This window comes from Terrapene carolina, unplaced genomic scaffold, assembly GCF_002925995.2.
Source record: "Terrapene carolina triunguis isolate 2854851 unplaced genomic scaffold, T_m_triunguis-2.0 Scaffold21, whole genome shotgun sequence".
In the NCBI taxonomy this organism is placed as follows: domain Eukaryota; kingdom Metazoa; phylum Chordata; order Testudines; family Emydidae; genus Terrapene; species Terrapene triunguis.
Genome location: NW_020664372.1, coordinates 25,087,873 through 25,111,686, shown reverse-complemented (window position 1 = coordinate 25,111,686; position 23,814 = coordinate 25,087,873). Strand labels below are relative to the sequence as shown.

The 23,814-nt window shown below is 40.5% G+C and overlaps 1 protein-coding gene across 1 annotated transcript in view; it reads right to left on the bottom strand.

Moving 5' to 3' along the window:
* ITGBL1 (integrin subunit beta like 1) overlaps positions 1-23,814 on the bottom strand; it is a 193,984-nt gene that overhangs the window by 88,138 nt on the left and 82,032 nt on the right. The window contains exon 3 of the mRNA XM_026656898.2: positions 3,483-3,629. Within this exon, the coding sequence (XP_026512683.1) occupies positions 3,483-3,629 (147 nt within the window). The remainder of the gene's footprint in view (positions 1-3,482; positions 3,630-23,814) is intronic.

Here is a 23,814-nt window from a genome sequence, read left to right as displayed (position 1 = left end):
TGGTGCCATTCTTTCATTTTTTAGATCTTAAGTTCATTGTTTTGCATTTTTCTGAGTTAAAATAACTCACTTAAGCAACTTAGGGCTTAAATAACAAAACAAAACAAAAACTTGTGGAACTAACATAACATCTGCTGATCATCATTCTGATGACTCTGCTCATATGTTATATCCCTTCCCTTTTCCCTGCTGGTGCATTGAGACCACAGCTCATCATGCTGGACAATACTGTCTTATTGTCTCCTTGTACTCCCCCATCCGTCTGTCTACATCCATCTGTTGTCTCTTGTCTTAAACTGTAAGCTCGCTGGGGCAGACACTGTCTTTTTGTTCTGTGTTTGTACAATTCCTAGCATAATGGGGCCCCAGGCACTACCAGAATAAACATAAGAAAATCAGCAATTTGCATTCCAAAGTTATCTAGGAGTTTGCTTCAGCTGTGTTCATGCCTCTTGTGTATTTGCTTTCCACCAAAATTCAGTAGATGAGATTACTGGAATAAAAACTGGTATCCAAAGCATCACATGCAAGCTAATAATACATGATACTATTGCAGATATCAATTTTTAAATTCAGATCTGTATTTACAATAGAAACTAGACTGAGTGTCACACTCGTTCAGACTGGGAATAGAAACATGCCATGTGATCTACATGCCTAAGCTAAACAACTTGAATTTAAAAACAATGACAAGAACTTGATTACAAATAAGCTACAGATCTAGAATTATTTGTTGAAGTTCATTAGCGAACAATGTTGGATAATGAATAACTTCAAGAAAACTCCAATTTCTCAGCAGATGATTCACAAATAGAAAAGGAGAAAAAATGCATTCATTACAAGTTATTCAACCAGCTTTATGCACAACTGTGTGCATGCATTTATAGAAAATGTATTGGGCAGTTGGGCTCCTATCATCATGGTAGGCTTGTGTTTTTGAAAATATATATATATTTCTTTCTGCTTCAGATATGAACTCTAGAGTCTAAGAATAAAGCAATGAAGGTCAACTCCCTGAGTGAAAGACCTGGTGCCTAACTGGGCAAGTACTTGCAATAAATACACGATGATATACTTGTTACTTCAGTGTCACACATATATCAGATACCCGTTCCAGCTGCTAGGCAATCTGACAAATATTTAAAAAAACATAGTCCATAACTAAACAAAATGATAGGAGCAGCCCAGTGGCCAAACCCGCACAACACCAATCATAGCCAGTAAACAAAAGACATTACAAAACTAAAAACATTCCTGCCTCAAGTCCCACAACCTACTCCAAATCCTTCCAATCTCAGCCAGCTCAAATGGCTGCTCAGCTGGTTGGGTTTTTCAGTGAATCTCAGAAATGAACAGACTCAGGCCATCTCCAGCCAAGAGATGGGGGAGAGTGAATTCAAAAGGAAAGAGGTGCTCAGGGAGAAAGCTCTCCTAGCAGCATCCTCTCTTTTACCATGAGGGGGCTTCAGCTCATGCATTTCAGCTGATCACAACTGATGATATCTCATGTTGAGAGCCAAACCCTCATTTAGGTCTTTATCAAAAACAGTATTTTAAACTCCACCCAGAAAGAAACAGGTAGGTGGTGCAGATCCTGGAACACCTCACAGAAGAATGCTCTGCTTAACATTTACACATATATGTGAGTTATTTGTGTGTCTAATTTAAACATGTGTGTATGTTATCTGTTTCCACAATTGCTCGGGCCGCCTTTGATAATCTGGGTCTATATGATGTTTAGCAAAGAGGGAGCTGTGTAGATGTAGCTTTATAACCAAGTCGTGGTCCTTCTCTTGTTCAAAGTGGTAAGTCAGTTACTTTGTTTTTGTAGTTTCTCTCATCTCTCTCTCTCTCTCTGACACATTGGATCATGGCTCATTTCTGATGTAAGACTTGATAATGACTCTCTATTGTTCAACACTTCCCTTTGCCCATCAATATCTCAATATCTGACAAGATGTAGGAGAGTGTTTCACTATTGCATTGAAGAAAATACCAAAACATGACAATATAAACTGACTACATAGAACAAACCTAGGTCCAGTAACCAGATATCTTTCACAAAGAGAATTTCCACAACTCTGGGTTTTACTGTCACGTTTTAAGGTGCCCCACTTGAAGAAAGAGGCAGAAACTAAAGGTTTTTGTATAAACAGAAAAGCAAAAGGAGAGAGAGTGCAGCTCTGATTACAAGAAAACCTAGTCTTTAATGAGAGCTTTGCCTGCACACAAACTGCCTCCCTTTTTAAAATTGAGCTCTCAGTCTTACCCTTAAGCAGCTGATTGAGTCTTCACCAAACAGTCCTGCCTTAATTTCTCTCCTGCCTATAGTCAAGTAACAAGTATCATATCAAACATGGATTAGATTCAGCTAAAATAATTCCTAGTACTTTTGCAGTCTATGTTATCTCCAGCAAAGGAATGACAATGCTTAGTCATTAGTTTAGTGCCAAAATGCCAAAATGAGTAAGAGAACTATCCCGTAAGTATAAAATTACATACGTGTATGGGCTTAAATGTAAGTTAAAATACTGGCAATGTTGGGCAAAAGTGTGAACTTGGCAACTCCTCCCACTGCCAGATTCACATAGAGATTTGTGAATGTTAATCAGCAGAATCTGATTTCAGTTCAGATTGCCTGCAAATGTCCACCAAAATTTTAAGGCTGTGCAGCTGGATCTTCAAGATAGTTGTATCTTCCCCTGTTTATCTACTTGGTAATTCCCACGGAGGTCAGCACGAATCATAAAACTTAAACAAAGGATAAAAAGAGTTACAACAGCTCAGAATGTAGAAGGGTTTTGGCTGGAGGTTCCATAACCAAAATTACATGGCAAATGTTTTGTGATAGCAAGTTTTAATAATCAGTGTTAAAGCTCCTGTTTAAATTTCCAGAAGGGATGTTTGCAAATGCCTCCTTTGCATCTGACCAAAACAAAAAAAAAATCTAAGCCCCTCTCAGTGTAAATGTTGTTACCACATCCTTTTGATGAGTAAAACATCTGGCACAGCTGGAGTTTTCATCAATTTAAAATAGTTATGGATGAGCCAGGATACTAAAGAAAGCATTTTGAGTACACTTTAGAGGTAATTTAAAAGTCATAAAAATATTTTCACATAAATCCTTATAAAAAGTTTAAACTAGCATTGCATATCATGTCTAGCAATCTGCATACTACAGTTTGGGTTACATTTTTCCCACTGATTTTTCTGGATGAAGAAGTCATTCAGAACAGCTGGAGTCCATGTCAATTTCAAAGGAAAGACTCAGCCTGCTGACTCATTTTCATTGTATTATCTGAATTCCATTACACACACATGCTGACGAATAGAATTTCACAGAAGTTTAGTATGTCTCTATAAGTATACCAAACAATCTTTAAAACCATATTCTGTGAAGTTTTAATTAAACCATGTCAAATGTCATCACAATATACAAGGTAACACAGGAAGAACTTTAACCATTAAGGAAAATATCTTACCTGCATTAGAACAGATAATATCTTGAGAATTCTTACACATTTCATTGCTCTTCTTCCGTGTAAGGTTGCAAGTAGTTGGGTACTGACAAGAGTCACCATACCAGCCTTCATCACATTTGCATTTCCCACAGTCACACTTTCCATGGCCTAGGAATTTAAGGAAACAGTGTCAAAATCAGTTATCATTCTAACTCATCTTTTCTAATCTACTTTTTAAAAAAGCTACAGTTGCATCAAAAACATTTAAAGTTGACATCCTTAACAGATTCTCTTTAAGTCACATTTGAACAATTATAAACACGACTGCTTTTCTAAAAGCTAGAAACAGTTTAAATTAACTTTGAAGAGAGATTTTAAATGTATGTAACTTTAGTTTCAGAGTACATTATTTTGATAGTCCTGAATGGCTATTTTAAAAAGGGATTACAGAATTAGACTACTAATACATAAACAATATTTATAGCCTGAAAACCTTTTTTTTTTTAGTATTTTAATTGCTAACCATTATTATCTCAATAAAATGATAGCAAGAGCTTCTGATAGTGTTTAAAGACAATGGGATGTATATTTCATGAGTATCATTGCTTGGTAGGTTAACACTGCAAGAGCTTCAAGGACCAATCCAACTGCTTCTTCCATCAATAGATGGTATGGTGTATATCAGCGGAGATCTGTACACTACATGTCTTTTGCAATATCTTGCAGAGCAAAGATATTCATGTGAACCATGAGCAAAGTGTGTCATTTCAACTACTTTTTCTTTATACAAGGTCCAATAGGTTTTTACAAATCCTTTAAATGTCTTAAAAGATTTCTGACTAGATCACTGACTGCACTGTTCATTTATGCTGCAGTTGAACCACTGTATTCCAAATTAATCGTTAAGCATAAATTACAGTCAGTTAATTTCCAGTTTCCTCTTTACACTTTTAGACTATGTATGATCTTGTATAAACTAGTCTATCCAGAACAACATATGGCTTCAAACAGTTGCACACAAAGGGCATCTATCTAATTGTCAGGTGAGAATTCTAAATGGGTCACTTAATTTCTCATCAATAAAATCTTACAACAGTTGATTTTAAATATGTCAATTTGTCTGCAGTTAGAAACAACAACATTAAAGTACAACACACCTTCTGCTAATATACGGGAATTTAAATAAGCTATTGTAAATAAATTGCTTTCATGATGTAAAACCAGTTTATTTGCTAATTAAATACATTTTGTATTTGCTGTCTCCGGTGGTCCAAAGACACAGTTCAATAATTAAAGGACATGTTAAAGAACATCATTATTCAGTTCTTTTTAAATAAACAAATAAATAAATCAAGTAAATAATATAAAAATATTTGTTAAAGACTTGTCTGATGACTTGTTCATATGATCTCTGTTTGCACATGAAAAAGGTAATGCCAGCAGAAAGAGAATAGGGGGCATAATATTTACATAACATTTTCCTGCTTCAGTGGTGGTTAATGGCATAACCCTCACTGGTAAAGGAAGATAAGCCCTAGTGGAGTTAAACCAAAACAAAATAAAACAAACAACTAAAAGCCATTTCCTTCTCCGTTTTAAAGAATACTCCGGACAGCAGCTAAGGCTTCTTCCATCCCAGCTTCCCTGATGATTTACTGGCTCAATCTCTGCTGGTAAAGAAAAGAAGCTGCAATAAAAAGGAGAAATACTTTTTTCGCTATTGTTCCTTTAACTAAACAATACAGCAACTCAGTGGCAACTGCTGCATACTTTCCCTTTCTTGGCCTGGCAGCAATCTCTCTCAGTCATCGGAGATAGACATGAATCAAAATACATTAGTGCACAAAGGAGAAAACTTAAGAGTGTGACTGTACATGTATATGCATGTCTCTTTTAGAAAAACAAACATTTGAAAATATTTTGATAATCACTCTTAAAAGTGAAAAAATCTGAGTGTGAAGTCCTTAAGTTAGCCTCTCTCTTTTTCTGTTTATTACGGGCCAGTTCGCCAGTCTGGGATCTAGACCAGAGTAAGAGGGGTAAGACTGTAAGAGTGTATTTGTAGATGCATGTCTCATTTATTGTACTTATTGTATTTGTTGAGCACTAACAGGACACAAAAATATAGTTCTCATTCCCAAGAGTTTACAGTCTAAAAGATAGACACAGAATAGATTTGGTCTTTTGGTTAAGGCACCAAATTGGAATTCAGTAGATTGGGTTCATTTCCTGGTTCTGCCACAGACTGTCTGCATGACTTTGGGCAAGTCACTTAGATCCTCCTGTTGTAAAAGTGGGGATTAATAATACTCTTGTTTCTCATAAAGGTGTTGAGGTGATCCCGGCAATTACAGACCGGTAAGTCTAATGTCAGTACCAGGCAAATTAGTTGAAACAATAGTAAAGAATAAATTGTGAGACACCTAGAAGAACATAAATTGTTGGGCAAAAGTCAACATGGTTTCTGTAAAGGGAAATTGTGTCTTACTAATCTATTAGAGTTCTTTGAAGGGGGTCAACAAACATGTGGACAAGGGGGATCCAGTGGACATAGTGTACTTAGATTTCCAGAAAGCCTTTGACAACCCCCTGCTTGAAGCAGAACCAATCCCCAGACAGTTTTTACCCCACTTCCCTAAATGGGCCTCTCAAGGATTGAATTCACAACCCTGGGTTTAGCAGGCCAATGCTCAAACCACTGAGCTATCCCTCCCCCCTGCCATCTAGACAAGAAAATAAATCAATAAGGAACCATTAGGAAAGAGCGATAATAAGAACAAAAATATAATATAATGCCACTATATTAATCCCTGGGATGCATTCACCTTGAATACTGCATGCAGTTCGGTCTCTCCAGCTAAAAAAAGATATATTAGAATTGGAAAAAATACATAGAAGGGCAACAAAAATGACTAGGGATATGGTACAGCTTCCATATGAGGAGAGATTAAAAAAAAGGAGACAGTTCAGCTTAGAAAAGAGATGACTCAGGGGGATATGATAGAGGTCTATAAAATAATAAATGGTGTGGAGAAAGTGAATAAAGAAGTGTTATTTACCCTTCACATAACATAAGAACTAGGGGGTCACTCAATGAAATTAATAAGCAGCAGGTTTAAAACAAACATAAGGAAGTACTTCTTTACACAACACACAGTCAACCTGTGCAACTCATTGCCATGGGATGTTGTGAAAGGTAAAAGTATACGCGGGTTAAAAAAAGAATGAAGTTCAGGGAGGATAGGTCTATCAAGGGCTATTAGTCAAGATGGTCAGGGAGGCAACCTGAGGCTCTGGGTGCCCCTAAACCTCTGACAGCCAGCAGCTGAGACTGGACAATAGCGGATGGATCACTCAATAATTGCCCTGTTCTGTTTATTTTCTCAGAAGCATCAGGCACCGGCCACTGTCAGAAGACAGGATACTGGGCTAAATAGATGATTGGTCTGACCCAGTTTGGCCATTCTTATGTAAGGAATTGTGCTTCTTTTAAACAATTTTTCATATATTTTTCTGAGGCACTCTCCATCAGGCACTGAGTTTAAAGCTGTACTTGAGAAGTTGACCTTGCAGTGCACCAAGTTCTTAAATAAAGCCCTTGGTTCACTAAGCAACTACATTAGATATATTGCCTCTGGTGGAATTTCAATTTACATTTCTAGGAATAACCTGCAGTGACAAGGGGAAAAAAATGTTATAGGCATATTCTCCTGTTGGACATTTGAGATCCAGCTTATTCCAAGACAAATCATCTTCAAAACAAACAAACAAAAAACAATTCCCAAAAAATCTCCCAGCCTTTCAGATGGAGGTAATTTTTTCTGATTTTTTTTACTTCTAGGATTTCACTCACTTTTGATAACTAAAAACTTAGCCATTATTTGTGATAACACAGTCCAGAGCAGGGGTGGCCAACCTGTGGCTCCGGAGCCACACGCGGCTCTTCAGAAGTTAATATGTGGCTCCTTGTATAGGCACCGACTCCAGGGCTGGAGCTACAGGCGCCAACTTTCCAATGTGACAGGGTCTGCTCACTGCTGAACCCCTGGCTCTGCCACAGGCCCTGCCCCCAGTCCACCCCTTCCTGCCCCCTCCCTTGAGCCTGTTATGCCCTTGCTCCTCCTCCTCCCACGCAGAGCCTCCTGCATGCTGCGAAACAGCTGATCGGGAGGGAGGGGGAGGTGGAGGGGGAGGCCCTGGTGGGCGGGAGGCGCTGGGAGTGGGGGGGGGGAGCTGCTGACTTATTACCGTGGCTCTTTGGCAATGTACATTGATAAATTCTGGCTCCTTCTTAGGCTCAGGTTAAGAGGTGAGCAAAAAAAAATTATCTTAAATTTTTTTCCAGCAAAAAAATTCAGATTCAGTAACTAATTCGTGTTGGTTTTGTCATGTTGGTGCAGTCAAAAAAACAAAGACAATTAAAAAAAACAAACATTTTTGCTGCCACATGTTCAAAATGAAACATTTCAATTTTTCAATTCAAAATGATTTTTTCCAATTTCCTATAATTTTATTAAAAAACAATCATGAGCATCTTAAAACGGTCAAAATCTAAACAAACCACTTTGTTTGACCTAAAGCACTTATTCTTCCCTGTTTTTCAGAATTGCTAGCAAACAGGAGATCCATTATCCACATAGCTCTAGTCACCAGGGCCTTTCCAAAGAACAGAAATGAATGCAGAAATTTTAGAAAAACAAACATTTGAAAATATTTTGATAATGGCTCTTAAAAATGAAAAAATCTGAGTGTGAAGTCCTTAAGTTAGCCTCTCTCTTTTTCTGGTTATTATGGGCCAGTTCGCCAGTCTGTGATCTAGACCAGTCGTCTCCAAAGTGGGGTGCGCAAGAGGATCCTTCAGGGTGCGCGGCAGGAGGACTTCCCCACCCGCCCCCCGGCAGTTCGGCTGAGAGTCCGAACAGCTTTTTTTTTTTTTTTTTTTTCCGTTTGGCCGGGGGCAGGGGGTGCATGCTCAAAAACTTTTTGCTGATGGGGATCTAGACCAGAGTAAGAGGGGTAAGACATTTGGTGATGCCCTGCAGCACCCAGGGAGGAAGTCTGAGTGCATGTCTACACTACAAAATAAAGTCGACTTTATGTAATTTGACCGCGAGCCTCCAAATTAATTAAGTTGATTGTGCGTGACTACACCATGCTCATTGTGTAGGTGGAGTGCAATTCACAGTTGCTGCTGGCAGTCTCAGAGCAGCTGCACACGGTTGAGCACTGTTTCTGGTCACATGAAACAAGCTCTGACTGATGGGACCGCATCATTTTGCAGGTATGGGATGACGAGCAGTGGCTGCAGAACTTTCGAATGCAGAAGGACACTTTCCAGGAACTTTGTGCAGCGCTTTCCCATGCCCTGCAGTTCAGCAACACAAAAATGAGACCTGCTCTGACAGTGCAGAAGCAAGTGGCGATCGCTGTATGGAAGCTTGCAATGCCAGACAGTTACCGGTCAGTGGGGAATCAATTCGGAGTAGGTAAATCAGTAATGTGTAACCTGCGGGTAATCCGCTGGTGGGCCACAAGACAGTGTTTACATTGACCGTCCACAGACACGGCTGCCTGCAGCTCCCAGTGGCCGCAGTTCACCGTTCCCGGCTAAGGGGAGCTGCGGGAAGCGGCGTGGGCCACAGGGACATGCTGGAGGGAGGTTGTGAGCCAGGCGATGCTGACTGGCGGTTCAGCAGGGGCTGCAGAGGGACTCTACCCTCCTGCGTCTATTCCTGCAGCTCAACGCAACACCTCAACATGACTGATTGGTCCCTCATAAGCCGAAGCATCTCATCCCGCATGCCACGCTTATGCTCCTGGGATGCTTTCCTGCTCTCCATGTCCACGTCTAATTTCTCAGTCAGTGAAATCCTCCAGGCTCTGAGCTGTGTGTCAGCTATCCCTGAGGTGTTCATTATCTTGGTGAACATGTCCTCCCGCGTCCTCTTTCTCCTTCTAATCAGTGAAGGTCCCTGTACAGGTGTTGATAACGCAGCGAAGGACACATTTCCCAGCTTTAAGGCATGGAAAAGAACAAAGCAACCATTGTAAATGCATACAACGTTTCCAGAGCAAGGCTGTTTTTATAAAAATAAAAACAAAATTCAAACCCCTTATTACGCTAGGTGCAAGCCATAACATAATCAGAATCCCCACCCATTCAGTGAGCTGTTTTGCTGTTCCAGCCATGGTGAGTAGGCCCCTTGAGTCAGGGGTGACTGAACTTTTGCTGAAGTTTGTGGCAGACTTATGTCGGGAGCATTGGTAGCTAGTTGAACAACAGCCCTTCCCCCTAGCAACATGGGATGTTGTTTAAGAACAGGGGGCAGGGAGCGTTTTCTCTCCCAAATTGTGAAATTTCACACTGGGGGGCCTCCGAAAGAGTGGGAGAAAAACACAGGAAGCCCACCCCCAGTCTGGTATCAACTACATGCCGATCCATGCCAAGCCCACATTAAAGGCAGCGTGGTTTGGCGATCTGGAATTCATGTGGGGTGGGGGTCTACATGCTCTATTGTTTGTTGTATGAGCACTTTTAATGAAAACTTCCCCTGTTTCTTCTAGGTGACCCTATGTGATATCAGTCTCCTGAGGGTAACAGAAGTGGAAAGGGAGGAGATGCTGCAAGGTCTGGGTATAGACTTGGTCCTTATGCTGCTATGCTGTGTACTGCAATGAAGCCAGCAGAATTAATTCAGGAGTTGCATGGGAAAGTGTCCTACCATGGTGGAAGAAATAAGGCTGCCCTCTCCAGAAACCTTCTGCAAAGAATTGCAGAGTACCTCCATGAAAGTTTCCTAGAGATCTCCATGGAAGATTCCCGGGCTATCCCGGTCCACATAAACAGTCTTTTCTGGGGGCCACCCTCTGCATAGCTGGAGCGGCCTCTTGGAAGTAGAGACCCACAGCATAGGTGGAAGTGCACACCTTGCAGAGCTCCCTGGCCCCTCCATTTCAGGGCTGAACATGGCGGCCACTTCTGGGAGCAGCAAGGAGCCAGGGCAGGCAGGGAGCCTGCCTTAGCTCTGCTGCACTGCCGACTGGGAGCTGCCTGAGTTAAGCGCTGCCCAGATGGAGCCCGCACCCCGAACGCCCAGCCCCAGGTTGGAACCCCGCCCCACTCTAACTCCCTCACAGACTCCACACCCCCACTCGTACTCCAACCCCCTGCCCCAGGTCGGAACCCCCTCCCACACCCAAACTCCCTCCCGGAGCCCGGACCCCAAACCTCCTCCTTCACCCCAACCCCCTTCCCCAGCCTGGAGCCCCCTCCCACACCCTGAACCCCTCATTTCTGGCCCCACCCCAGAGCCTAGGGGAAGCTCCGAGCCTCCGCGCCCCCCCACCCCCCACAGGGCTGTGTGTGGCCTGCGACTGATTTTTTCTGTGGGTCAGTGGCCCGATAGAAAAAAAGTTCCCCATCCCTGTGCTATACCATTCAATAAAGCTCCAAATGAAGAATTAGTCAGAACAAATCTAAAAATATTAAGACATGCCCTCAGAAAATAAATTCAAAAATCAGTACTGCCAATGTTATTTTATCAGATTTTAAACTGTTATGACAGTTAGATGACAGAAAAGTTAAATGATCGTGTTTATATATAATATACTTCTATACACACATTCATACATACACACACATATATAATACACACATATAACTATATCATCTAAATATTTCTTACAAGTGATATCCCTTTTATTCATCATATTGCTGTAAGGAGTAAATACTTTGCTAGTTTCTATATAAACTATGGTCAGTGTGATTGATAGCAGCAATTTCAAAATCACCTAATCACATACCGCTATACAAAATTATTTCACTTGAAAAGATCATTGTTCTAGAAGAGGCAGCCCTTGTTACATATTAGCTGTTAAAAAATAATATTATTTTAAGAAACTGCTTAAGGCTAACATCAACGCTGTACATTGTACATAACGTATAATGCTCTTTTTAGGGGAAAATGTCCAGTATTTGTTGTTTTATTATAGTAATAGCAGAAGGAAGACCTGGATCACATAATATATTATAAATCAGTAGCTTTAGAAACAGTAACACACTAAAAAGTCAAATTACTGATAAAAAAAAAGTCAAAATGTTGCCCTCTGGAGGATATTTCTGACATTAAAAATATTGTACAAGGTTTGGTAGAAACAAAACTTCATCATTGTAGGATAAAACTATCAGAATTTGCATAATATATTGTCTTACTTAGTTCCCTTAAATGAGTGCAAATAAAGGAGGAATGGTTTTCACAATTGAGATTTTAATTATCCTCTTTTTATCCCAAAAGACTCAGATACATCTGTATGTAGAGATAGAATAGCACATAATGCATAATTTTACATTTAGCTTGGGAGTATTAAAAATATAGTTACCATGAACTGAAGGTTTTATTTCAACTGCACAGACTGGATATTTTAAATTACAGCAATTTTTTTTAAATACATAAATAAATGTATTTTTTAAATATTTTTAAAACCAAGGTATTTGTCATCATCATAAATAAATTGGGAAGTTTGAGATTGAAACATATTTCCAACCAATCTACATGTCCTCCCAAATAAATTCATGTTACCCCTGCCCTAATAAATTCTTCCCAAAAATCAGGGACCTTTTTGCAGGGCTACTCTTCAGCTTCTGCTCCAGGCTGCAGGGGCAGGACTGCTGGGAACATACCCACTCTCCCTTCAGCACAGGCAGGGCAACTGGGATCCTCATAGCCCCTCTCAGGCCTATAAGCGTGGTAGGGCTGTGGGGTCCTTCACTCTCCTCTCAGGCTTGCAGGAGTGGTAGAGAGAATGACCATGAGCAACTTCCCCTCTCCTTCAGACCTGCAAGGGGAGCAGGTACTTCCCCACCCTTCCCAGGTCTGTTGGGGAAAGGAAGCTGGGCAGAGCAAAAAGGATGTTCACCCCTCCTCTCAGGCTTTGGGGGACAGGGAACTCAGATACTTGGCTCTAGTAAGGGAGGGCCACTAGGGTCTACATATTGATAAGTGGGGAGTGGGTTAACAGGGCTGTCCCATTTTACATTCATGCCCTCAGGCATTAGAAGGGTGTGTGTCTGTAAGGGGCCATCTAATCATCACATTTCCAGTCTGATGGGTATATGTTTCTTCTCTAAGCAAAGTGTGGACTCAGACTGCAGCAGAGAACAAGTCGAGAGTACAGAACAGAGTTCCTGTTCCCAGGGCCACCCGGGGGAGGGGGAAGGGCAAGTGGGGCAATTTGCCCCAGGCCCTGGGCCCCACAGGGGCCCCCCGAGAATATAGTATTCTATAGTATTGCAACTTTTTTTTATGGAAGGGGCCCCCGAAATTGCTTTGCCCCAGGCCCCCTGAATCCTCTGGGTGGCCCTGCCTGTTCCCAGCATGGAAGACATTTCTTTTGGCTTTGACTGAAGTGCCTTCCTTCCTCTCTTTGGCACCTCCAAGGCTCTGTATGGGACGGGTAGTCTGCTCACCAGACTGCTCCAGTTCTGCTCGGTGCTGGTGGGGAATTGGGACCAACAGCAATGGCTGGCTGGAGGCAGGAGTGAAAAGGAAGCAACTTTCTCATCAATTCCTTGTTTGCACCTGGCTTCTGCAAGCTTGAAAAAGTGCCTTAGAATCAGGAGTGTTAGGGTATGTCTGCACTGCAAATGGGGATAACAATTGCACTGTAGATGCTTGGGCTCAGTCCAGAGCCCAGGCTCTGACGCCCAGCAAGTTGGGGTGGAGGGATATCTACATTGCAATTTTTATCCCCATAGTGCAAGCCCCGCAAGCCCAAGTCAGTTGACCTGGGCTCTGAGACTCTCTGCCACATTTTTTCCCTTCAGTATAGACTTACCTTGAGATATCCAAACAGAGTTTTCAAATGCTGAAGCATACACAGCTTGAGTTCTGCTATGGCTTTACTTGGCCACCCTGACAGAGGGTTGAAGAAGTGCACCACACCAGCAGCAGTGGCTGAACGTATTCTGCCTGCCGTGCTTTTGCTGAGCATGCTCAGGAGCAGTTCTTCCACTGCCTTTTTGGAGGAACAAGATGCACTGCCAAGTGCCAGCCTAGAATTTCCAATCTGTGACTAGAGGAAGAAGTCCATGGCATCACCCTCACTCCATACAGTCTTGCCCTACTGGGACATGTGATGTCACTGAGTGCACTAACTCTGTGCATCTGGGGTTCAAGAAGCACAAGCACCAGGATTCTGGCTGTCACCATACAGTTGCCCAAAGGCAGAGAAAGGTTTCCCTGCACTTTTTCCCTATTTTTACCTGCACACCATGCAAGAGCAGCCAAAATCTGGCTTCCAAACACCAAGCACTACACTTTGCCAACTTTGCTTTCTACTGCCATAAGAGTAAAACATGAGAAACTCAATGTGTGTGTGCATGTGCAGACCCTGGCACGCAGAACTTTATGCACAGAACTTTACATAGGCTCCAGAATGGAAATTGGTAATGAAACTTTCAACTCCCAGTAACCAGTTTTGACAACTGAGGCTTGCCACCTCTTGATGGATATTTGCTACCACCTCCTGATGGATTTTATAGTTTCATAGAGTTTAAGGCCAGAAGGGACCAGCAGATCATAGATTCATAGATTCCAAGGCCAGGAGGGACTATTGTGATCATCTATTCCGATCTCCTGTATAACACAGGCCATAGAACTTCCCCAAAATAATTCCCAGAGCACATCTTTTAGAAAAACATCCTATCTTGATTAAAAAACTGCAAGTAATGGAGAATCCACCACAACATTTGGCAAATTGATCCGATGGTTAATTATGCTCACGGTTATCAGTGTGATATAATGTGATCTAGTCTGATCTCCTGAATATCAAAGGCCATTACATTTCACACAGTTACGCCTACATTGAGCCCAATAACTTGAGTAAAACTAAGACTAATGTGATCAATTCACCTCTCACACCTTCTCTTTGATAAGCTGAATAGGTTGAGCTCCTTAAGCCTCACATCATAAAGCTTCTTTTCCCTAGATCATCTTTGTGGCCCTCTTTTAAACTCCCACCAGTATTTCCACATCCTTCTTGAAGTGTGGACACCAGAACTGGCCACAGTATTCTTGTAGCAGTCTTACCAATGTTTGTACAGAAATAAGATCACATCCCTACTTCTACTCCAGTCAATATTCATGACACATACCTACAACAGAAAGACAAACACATTCCCAACCTGAGTCTTATACCCATCTGTCATAAACAGACAGTTAAGGGTTAATGCCTCTTTTACCTGTAAAGGGTTAAGAAGTTCACCTAGCCTAGCTGACGCCTGACCAGAGGAACCAATGGGGGGACAAGATGTTTCAAAAGGAAGGAGGGAAGTTCCCTTTGTCTAAGTCAGTTTCAGTTTTGACCGGAGTGGAAAAGATCAAGGAATCAGCCTCTTATCAGAGTAGTGAGTATTAGAAAAGGAATAAATAGGTTTATGTTTATTTTCTTTTGTAACTTGTCTTGTGCAATTAGAGGAATAATCAAATTGGGATTTCTTTTGTATATCTAAGGTTTTGCCCAGGGGAACATCCTCTGTGTTTTGAATCTGTTGTCTGTGAGAGTAGTTTGTATGCTAATCTCTCAGAGGTTTTTCTGTCACCTTTCTTTCTTTAATTAAAAGTCTTATTTTTAAGAACCTGATTGATTTTTTCCTTAGTTAAGATACAAGGGGGTTGGATCTGGACTCACCAGGAATTGGTGGGGGAAAAAGGGGGGGAGAAATGAGTAATTCCTCCTTGTTTTAAGATCCAAGGGTTTGGATCGGTGTTCACCAGGGAATTGGTGGAGGAGTCTCTCAAGGCTACCCAGGGAAGGGTTATAGTACTTGGGAGGGAAAGATTTTTGGGGGGAAGACAGAGTTTCCCAAATGACTCAAATATTTGGGTGGTGGCAGCAAAACTAGATCTAAGCTGGTAATTCAGCTTAGGGGTTCTTGTGCAGGCCCCCACATCTGTACCCTAAAGTTCAGAGTGGGGGTGAAACCTATGACACCATCACCACTGTTTCTGTTTTTGTTTGGATTTTGGAGCTTTGTGAATATGTTCTGTGGGTGAACATGCATTACATTTGACATTTCTGCTTGGATGTTAATTAAATGATGATCTAATCGTTCACTTCCTGGGGAGGGAGAGTTTGAAGTGGTTTTGGTAGTAATCTTAACATATAGGATAGCAAACGTAACTGTCTCACAAGGGAGTTTTAGTTTATGGATTTCCCAGGTTTTTTGGGGGGAAAAAAGTTATGGAGAAAATTATATTATGACTACAGCTGGCTGAATGTTTTCTGACACAACATTTGTCCATCACAAAATTCAAATTTGTCAAAACTGAAACATTCATGGGAACGTGTTGATTTCGATGAAATTTCTTTGAAAGAAATCAAGATGAAGCATGTCTTTAAGGTTGAAACGAATACAAATACAAATACAAATTCAAATTGAATATAATTTAAAATAAAGAAATTAAAATACATTCAAAATCTAAACAATGGTTGATTGATCAGAAACAAAATACTAAATCAAAAATTCATTTAACAAGAAATTTATTTTTTTTCCCTTTTCGTTCAGATTCTGAATAAAAACAAATTTTGAAATTTTCTGAATTTCCCATGGAACATAAATTCCAAATTTTGCCCAGTTCTAGTTATGACAGATGGAAGACACAAATATATGTGGATTAGACACAGCACTGTAAATGATCTCAGGCCTAGTGGCCTTTTAGAACTTTGAGCCCATTTCCACACAGTATTGCCCTTTCTCCTGCTGCAGCTGCAGAAACAATACAACTGCAGCATACAAATGAACTAGAGAGGAATGCCAATGACTGGTTGAATTACTTCTGATGTCACGATAACACTACTTCAGAATACCCTGGCCCTAAGTATAATCAAAATAATTAGAGACAATATTGTTAATAAATTTTCTTAATTACATCTTAGTTTCTTCAACTGTAGCCTATTTAACAGAGAGAATGAGAATTTTTGGTTCTCTGGGAACTGTGGTTCTTCAGATAGACAGTCTACAAAGGAAACAGTAATCCCAAAAATCTTATTAAAGTACTTTTAAATTTTATCCCACAAACTATTTAAGCAGATTTACTTGTAAATCCTCAGAAAATCTTTACTCACCAATTATTATGTTCTGTAAATTTGGGGAAGATCCTTTGAATTCTTCATTAAAAAAAAACCCAAAGAGGTTTAATTACAAATCTCACTAACTATGCAGCCACTCTGGCATCCCCATATTAAGAAATAACAAATATAGGATTTGAAAACTAAGTGGAAGAGAAGGAAAAATCTCTCTCACACACACACACAGAGACACACAAACACACACACTTTTTATACTTGTCTCTCAAAAGCACTTATTTTTTTTCCTCCAGTACTTATACCTCACAAGATATAAAATGTAATCAAGTTGGAAAATACTATCAATAAGTTACACTTCTGTTTTTTGTCTCTGGGACTTGAATTCAAATCTTCTCCAAAGTGAAGTTACTAAACTGTAATAAAAATCAATTGGATATTCTGAATGACTAGGAATCCAGAAAGCTATACTAAATTGATTCAACTCCAGTTTCTTACACGGGAGGTGGCACAAGTTAATACAATTTTAAATGTGATTCATGCTGTTTAGACAGATGACATAAATATCTCAGGAAGACAGAGATAAATTAGCTTTATCCATCAAAACAGTTTAGAGTAAAGGCTTGAGTTAATAATTCAATGGTTCTGTAAAAGATCTTTTACCTTATTAATGAATGATTTCTAATTTTTAAAGGTTATTTTTAAACAGCTTGAAGTAGGAAGTTCTTTTAGCAGACAAGGCTACTTTTAAAATGTTTTTTGGCAGGGGAGTATATACTTTTTCTTGCACAATGTACACATATTCCCACACAGTAAAAATAAATTACACCCTTAGGCCCAAATAATCCCTTTTCATCAAACAACCTGTAGAAGGGGGAAAGGAAAGGGGGCAACTTTACATCTGTCACTGTGTAGAGAACCTAATACTGCTCCCTTATGAGGCAAAGAGATGAATGGCCTCAGAGGGCACAGACATGGGTAGTGGGTATCAAAGGCCAGGGCAGGCTAAACCCCCCTTGACCCAGACTTGCCAATGTTCCACCCCGAAGCCCCGCCCTTTCTCCCCCTCTACCCAGAAGCTGGCCTGGGGCTTACTCAGCTTCAGCGGGCCTGGACCCACTGGCGGCCAGGGGTGGCCCGGAGTGGCTCTGGTGCCAGCCCGATGTGGCTCTGGTGTCAGCCCGATGCTGGTGCCAACTGGTGACTTGACCTGGTGCTGGGGCCGGCGCTGGGGGTACCAGCCAGCGTGGCTGGAGTGGGCAGACCAGCACTGCCGGGGGGAGGCCAGTGTGTCTCGGGCAAGCGGGATGGGACCCCTTCACCTGCAGGGGGGCTCAGGGCTCCAGCGGGTGGGGGGGGTGGAGCCTCAAATTAAAGGGGCTGATTGGCTCTCCAGTCTGCATGCTGTGCATCACCTCTTTCTTCGTGAGTGCAGGATAAAAGCTGCAGATCAAAAAACTATACAACTCAGAGTAGTATTAATTTCCAAGCGGTGTTGCTCAATATTCTGCATGTCTGTAACTGGATCATGCTGCCTAAACTACTCCCTGACTCCTTCCCACCATCTAGCCAGCCACAACACACATTCTGTACACCCCAATATCATTTGGAGCTCAAAGGTACCCATTTATACAGATGTTCTTGTTGAGGACTTACAAGGCTTAGGGAAGAATTCTGTGGCTGCTTTGCTTTCCTACTTCTGTGATTTTTTTTACCCCTTCAATATTCTTACTGCACCTTGATCCTCTTGATGCCCTGGGTTAAAGGGGAGATTAGGACCCTAAGCATTAAAAAGGCATCCATTTTAAAAAATATCTGTTTTTCCTAAAATACATAACAGTAATTTATACTCCCAAATCATAAGATGATCCTTAGGTTCATTTATACCACGGGAATATTTGGGGTTACATAGTGATTTGGATAATACACCCACTCAGGGGATTCAAAGGTGTAACATCCTCTTTGTGTCCCTATGTGGGCTACTCAGACCATGAGTCCGGATATCCTGAAGTAAGCAGTTGCTGGGTGCCTTTTATTCGCCCCCTATCCCACTCCATTCCTTGGAACAGTTGGGTAAGGTGCAAGGGGGAGAAAAAGACCACCCAATGTGCTGTCCAGAAAATAAATTCCTGAATTGCCCACTGCTCATTATCATAGATTCCAAGGCCAGAAAGGACCATTGTCACCATCTCATCTAATCTGTATACCACAGGCCATAAAACTTCCCCAAAATAATTCCTAGAATATATCTTTTAGAAAAACATCCACTCTTGATTTTAAAATTGTCAGTGACAGAGAATCCAGCACAACCTTTAGTAAGTTGTTCCAATGGTTCATTATTCTCATTTTTAAAAATGAACACCTTATTTCCAGTCTGAATTTGTCTTCAACTTCCAGCCATTGAATTGTGTCATACCTTTCTCTGCTAGACTGAAGAGCCCATTATTAAATATTGGTTCCCCATGTAGGTACTTACAGACTGTAAGCAAGTCACTCCTTAAACTTCTCTTTGATAAGTTAAACAGATTGAGCTCCTTCAGTCTATCACTATACGGCATGTTTTCTAATAATTAAGCATTCTCCTGGCTCTTCTCTGAACCCTCTCCTATTTATCAACATCTTTTTTGAATTGTGGACACCAGAACTGGACACACTATTCCAGGAGTGGTTAAACCAGTGCCAAATACAGAGATAAAATAACTATTCCTACTTGAGATTTCCTGTATATGCCTCCAAGAATTGCATTTGCTTTTTTGGCGCAGAGAGCTCATGCTTAGCTGAATATCCACCATGACCAAATCTTTTTCAGAGTCCCTGCTTCCCAGGATAGAGTCCCCCATCCTGTAAGTATGGCCTACATTATTTGTTCCTAGTTGTATACATTTACATTTAGCCACATTAAAATGCATATTGTTTGCTTGCGCTCAGCTTACAAAGCAACCCAGTTCCTTCTGTATCAGTGACTTGTTCTCTTTATTATTTACCACTCCCTCAATTTTTGTGTCATCTGCAAATTTTATTAGTGGTGGTTTTATGTTTTCTTCCAGATCATTGATAAACATGTTAATTAGTGTAGGGCCAAGAACTAATCCCTGCGGGATCACACTAGAAACACATTCGTTTGACGATGATTCCCCATCTACAATTAAATTTTAAGACTTATCAATTAGCCAACTGTTAATCTATTTAAAGTGTGTCAAATTTTATATCTTTCTAGTGTTTATCAACTTTATCAACCAAACTAGTAATCTCATAAAAAATATCAAGTTAGTTTGAAAGGATCCATTTTCCATAACCCCATGCTAATTGGAATTAATTATATTACCCTCCTTTAATTCTTTATTAATCAAGTCCCAAATCAGCCACTCAGCCAGCTCTTAAAACTCTTGGATGCAAGTTATCTAGACCTACTGATTTTAAAATGTCTAACTTTAGTAGCTGCTATTTAACATCCTCATGAGATACTAGGGGAAGGGGAAGATTGTGATCATATGATATGACTACATCATCTGTTGTTTCCCAAATACAGAACAGAAATATTTATTGAACACTTCTACCTTTTCTGCATTATCATTGAAAATTCCACCAGGTCCATCTAATAACTGACCAATACCATTGTTAGGATTCTTGTTGGCCCTAATATACTTTAGAAACTCTTTTTTATTGTCTTTAACTCAGCTGGCCATGGATTTCTCCTTGTGTCCCTAGCTCTCATTTTACCAATATAAAATTGAATTGAAAACAGCAAGGCATTCAAGTACTGATGGACTCTTCTGAGCACCTCTAAATAGTGGACTATTAACTCACAGAGTAGACTTGTGGATTTATTTAATATTACATACAGAAAACCTGTGTTAGAAAAATGTTATTTAGGAGGCAAAACAAAGCACTCAAAAGTTTTCAAATGCCAGATTTAGAATTGTCCACACAACCTTAATGCTGCCCCACTCTGCATTCAATCTGTGCAGTGAATGAGGCAGGGAAGGTCCTGAAACAATAGTATGTGATCATACAGTTTAAGGCTTAGCATAATGCATATGTACAAGGTGGCTGAATTCAGGTTGCCAAGGAAACCATAAATCTGTCATTTCCTAACTTGTGAGTTTTTGCCTTTGCAATCCAAAGGACCTTGTTTTAACGTAGATCTTTGTAAGTAATTTCCTAGAGGTTTTTTAAGTTAATTGATTTTTTTTTTATGTTTATCTGTAACAGCCTCCCCTTGATCAGCAATGTTTGAACCCTGAACCTTCAGCACCTGAGCACATGCAGTTTCAGGGCTAGCAATATTAGCTATTAGCAGGATGTTATCCCCAGGGGGTGGGAAAGGGAGATGGATCACTGGGGTCAGTTGATGGCATTGATTGGTATGGGGGTAGCCCAACCTGATTCTCAATCTGTCTTTCCTCTCCCGAGGAGCCAGGAGCAGCTCCTGATCCATGTGGTGCCCACTGGGGGTGAATAAACCTCTGGGGCCATATGAAAGGTTCAGTACGGGAAAGCAGTTTGACTCCCTGTCTCTCCTCCACATGTTTAGTAATTAGCAGGTGTTCCCAGTACAGTGTCTGCTGCTGCTTTGGCAGTGGCATGAATCCAGCACTTTGTATGTTCATGTTCTTAGTTATTATTTTGGCAGGCTGCCAAGAAAATATCCTGAGAAATGTAAGTGAGAGAAAGGAAATGACAATTTTAACTGTTTATATCTCAGCAAAGCTGGACAGAATTTCATGGGATGAAGAAAAAATATTTCTGTTAGCTTGAGGGCATTTCCCTTGCTGAATATTAAAGGCCTGCTGCAAACAATGTAGGTGTAAGAACTTCTCAGAGAGAAGGTCCTCAAGTGGACTTTATAACAGAAAGTGTTAGGCAGCCTAAATATAGTGGACTTTTCCCACTCCCTCTGTAACCAGTAAGCTGTGTGATGTGGAAAAGGGCAACTAGGAATAGTTTTCTTGTAGCACAGGTATATGGGATGGAAGGGGAGCACAAGTATAGAGAATGGGAATAGTCAGAGCAATACGTTTGCTATTCATGATGGTTGCCTGGTTGTGGCACATTTAAGTAGTCATGACTGGGATGCTACAACCAACAGTGCAGAAAGACAGCACTTAGGACATCTATAGGTGGCTAAAATGAAAGCTTTGTCAAAAAATAAAATAAAAATAAAAATAAAAAAACGAGTTTGGAAGCCAAGCATTGATAGCCAAATTGGATGGTTAGCCAAAGAATGTAGTGTATCACGTTTTGCAGAATACACCAGACAAGGTACCATACTACCCTTAGGAGTGCCCAAATGTACCATGGCAGTGCATAATACAGAATGAATTTCATGGACCCTTTCCAGGTCCAAAATTACCTTATCATCAATGTCTATTCAAAATGGCTAGAGGTATTTTGTATGTCTTCTGTCAGACAAGTAACAGCACATAATCCTGAATTACTCTGAATTATATTTGCAAGAACTGGTATCCCAAAGCAGATCAGCAGTAACAGTCAACATATTACAGAATCAGATTTTCAGGACTTCATTAAGTGAAATGGAATCATGCACGTAACCTCAGCTTTCCACAACCATCTTCAATGACTTGGCTGAACAGTTTGTTCAAATGTGAAAAACAGGATTACAATCTATAAAAAACTGAAAAGGACACTTTGAAAAGAAATTGGCCTACTTATTATATTCATTCAGAAATGCTCCACACAACATCTGTTTAATTTATGTTTCGAGGGTGAATAAAACCTTCATTTTTGACTTGTTTTCCAAAACCACACCTTCTAGGATCTGTTTATAAGAAGCAAGTAAAACAAGCTGCCAGTAGACCACATTCCTGCTGCATACATTTAGGGATGATGGTACTACGGAGAACAAAACTGAGTCCTACGTACCATTTATATCACACTTTTGTCCAGAGTTGCATGCAGCAAAGGTCAAAGATGACAAAATCTAGCACGCACATTTATATCAGTTGGATGTGGCAGAGTCAATATCTAGCCAACTTGTTGCACAGAGAATCCTTTATTACAAGACCACCACCATCAACTGAATTGCAACACAAACCTAGTGATTTATACTAATTCTCCCTTGGATTGGGAAATGGAGAAAAAAGAAACTACTGATATTCCAGAATGGCTACGGACTCCACAGTTCATCAGGGTCAAGAATTACATCTGAAGAATCAAGAAGAGGCCATCCAGCGACTTTTTCAAACAAATTCTATCCAATTAAGCATACCTACCTACCTATCTTAAAGTGGGAAAATTGATACCTGATTTTCAGCAAGAGCACTGCTGCACTCTTACAACCAATGATATATGTGTAGTGCAGGTAATACTCAGGTTGTGGTAACTAAAGCCCCAAAGTTATTAGTTATTACTATTCAAGAATTGCCCAGGAAAGAAGGCCTTTTGGGGAAAAAAGAACAGAGGACTAAGAGAATAAAAACCCAAGGCCTAATGACTAGATTTCTTCAATAGTGCGAATAAGTGTGTGTCTCTGTCTCTGTTTGCCATGCCGTCTTCCCTCCCTCCATTTGTGCTGCCTTGTAAAGTGTGAGGCTACATTAACAACGAGTTAACCCTTGAGGGCTCAGCCAATTGCTAGTTCATCATTTAGCAGTAAGGCATTCCCTGGGAAATATCCCACCCTCTGACTTCACCACTTCAACCAAACTTCACACTCATCATCGCTGTGTACCAGTACTAAATTGTTTGTTTAAAACTGTGTGTGTATGTATATGACTATATATATATATATATATATATATATATATTTAGTCTTTTGTCTGATGAAAAAAATTTCCCTGGAACCTAACCCCCCCCCCATTTACATTAATTCTTATGGGGAAATTGGATTCGCTTAACATCGTTTTACTTAAAGTCGCATTTTTCAGGAACATAACTACAACGTTAAGCAAGGAGTTACTATACAGCAACTTTGCACTGTATAATAGACTGTTAAAGCAAGTTTAAAGAGTGTCAAAGCATATGGAGAGACTTTGTATAAATTATATGAACTTTAAACTGGACATTGCAGCAGCTATCACAGCCTTGATTGGAAAACTGCTGCTTGAGCAAGCATAACGGCAAAGTTGGCTAAAGAATGCACTGCAAAGGGTCCCATGGAAAGCAACTTGCAGAGATAAGTTGCTGACCGCAGCAAACCAGTCGCTGTGCCAGGAATATCAAAGATGGTTATACCAAGATTTATAGCCTAACTTGTCTTACAGAAGATGTGCTGCACAAAGACACTGGAAAATTCCAGTCCCAGTTGCAA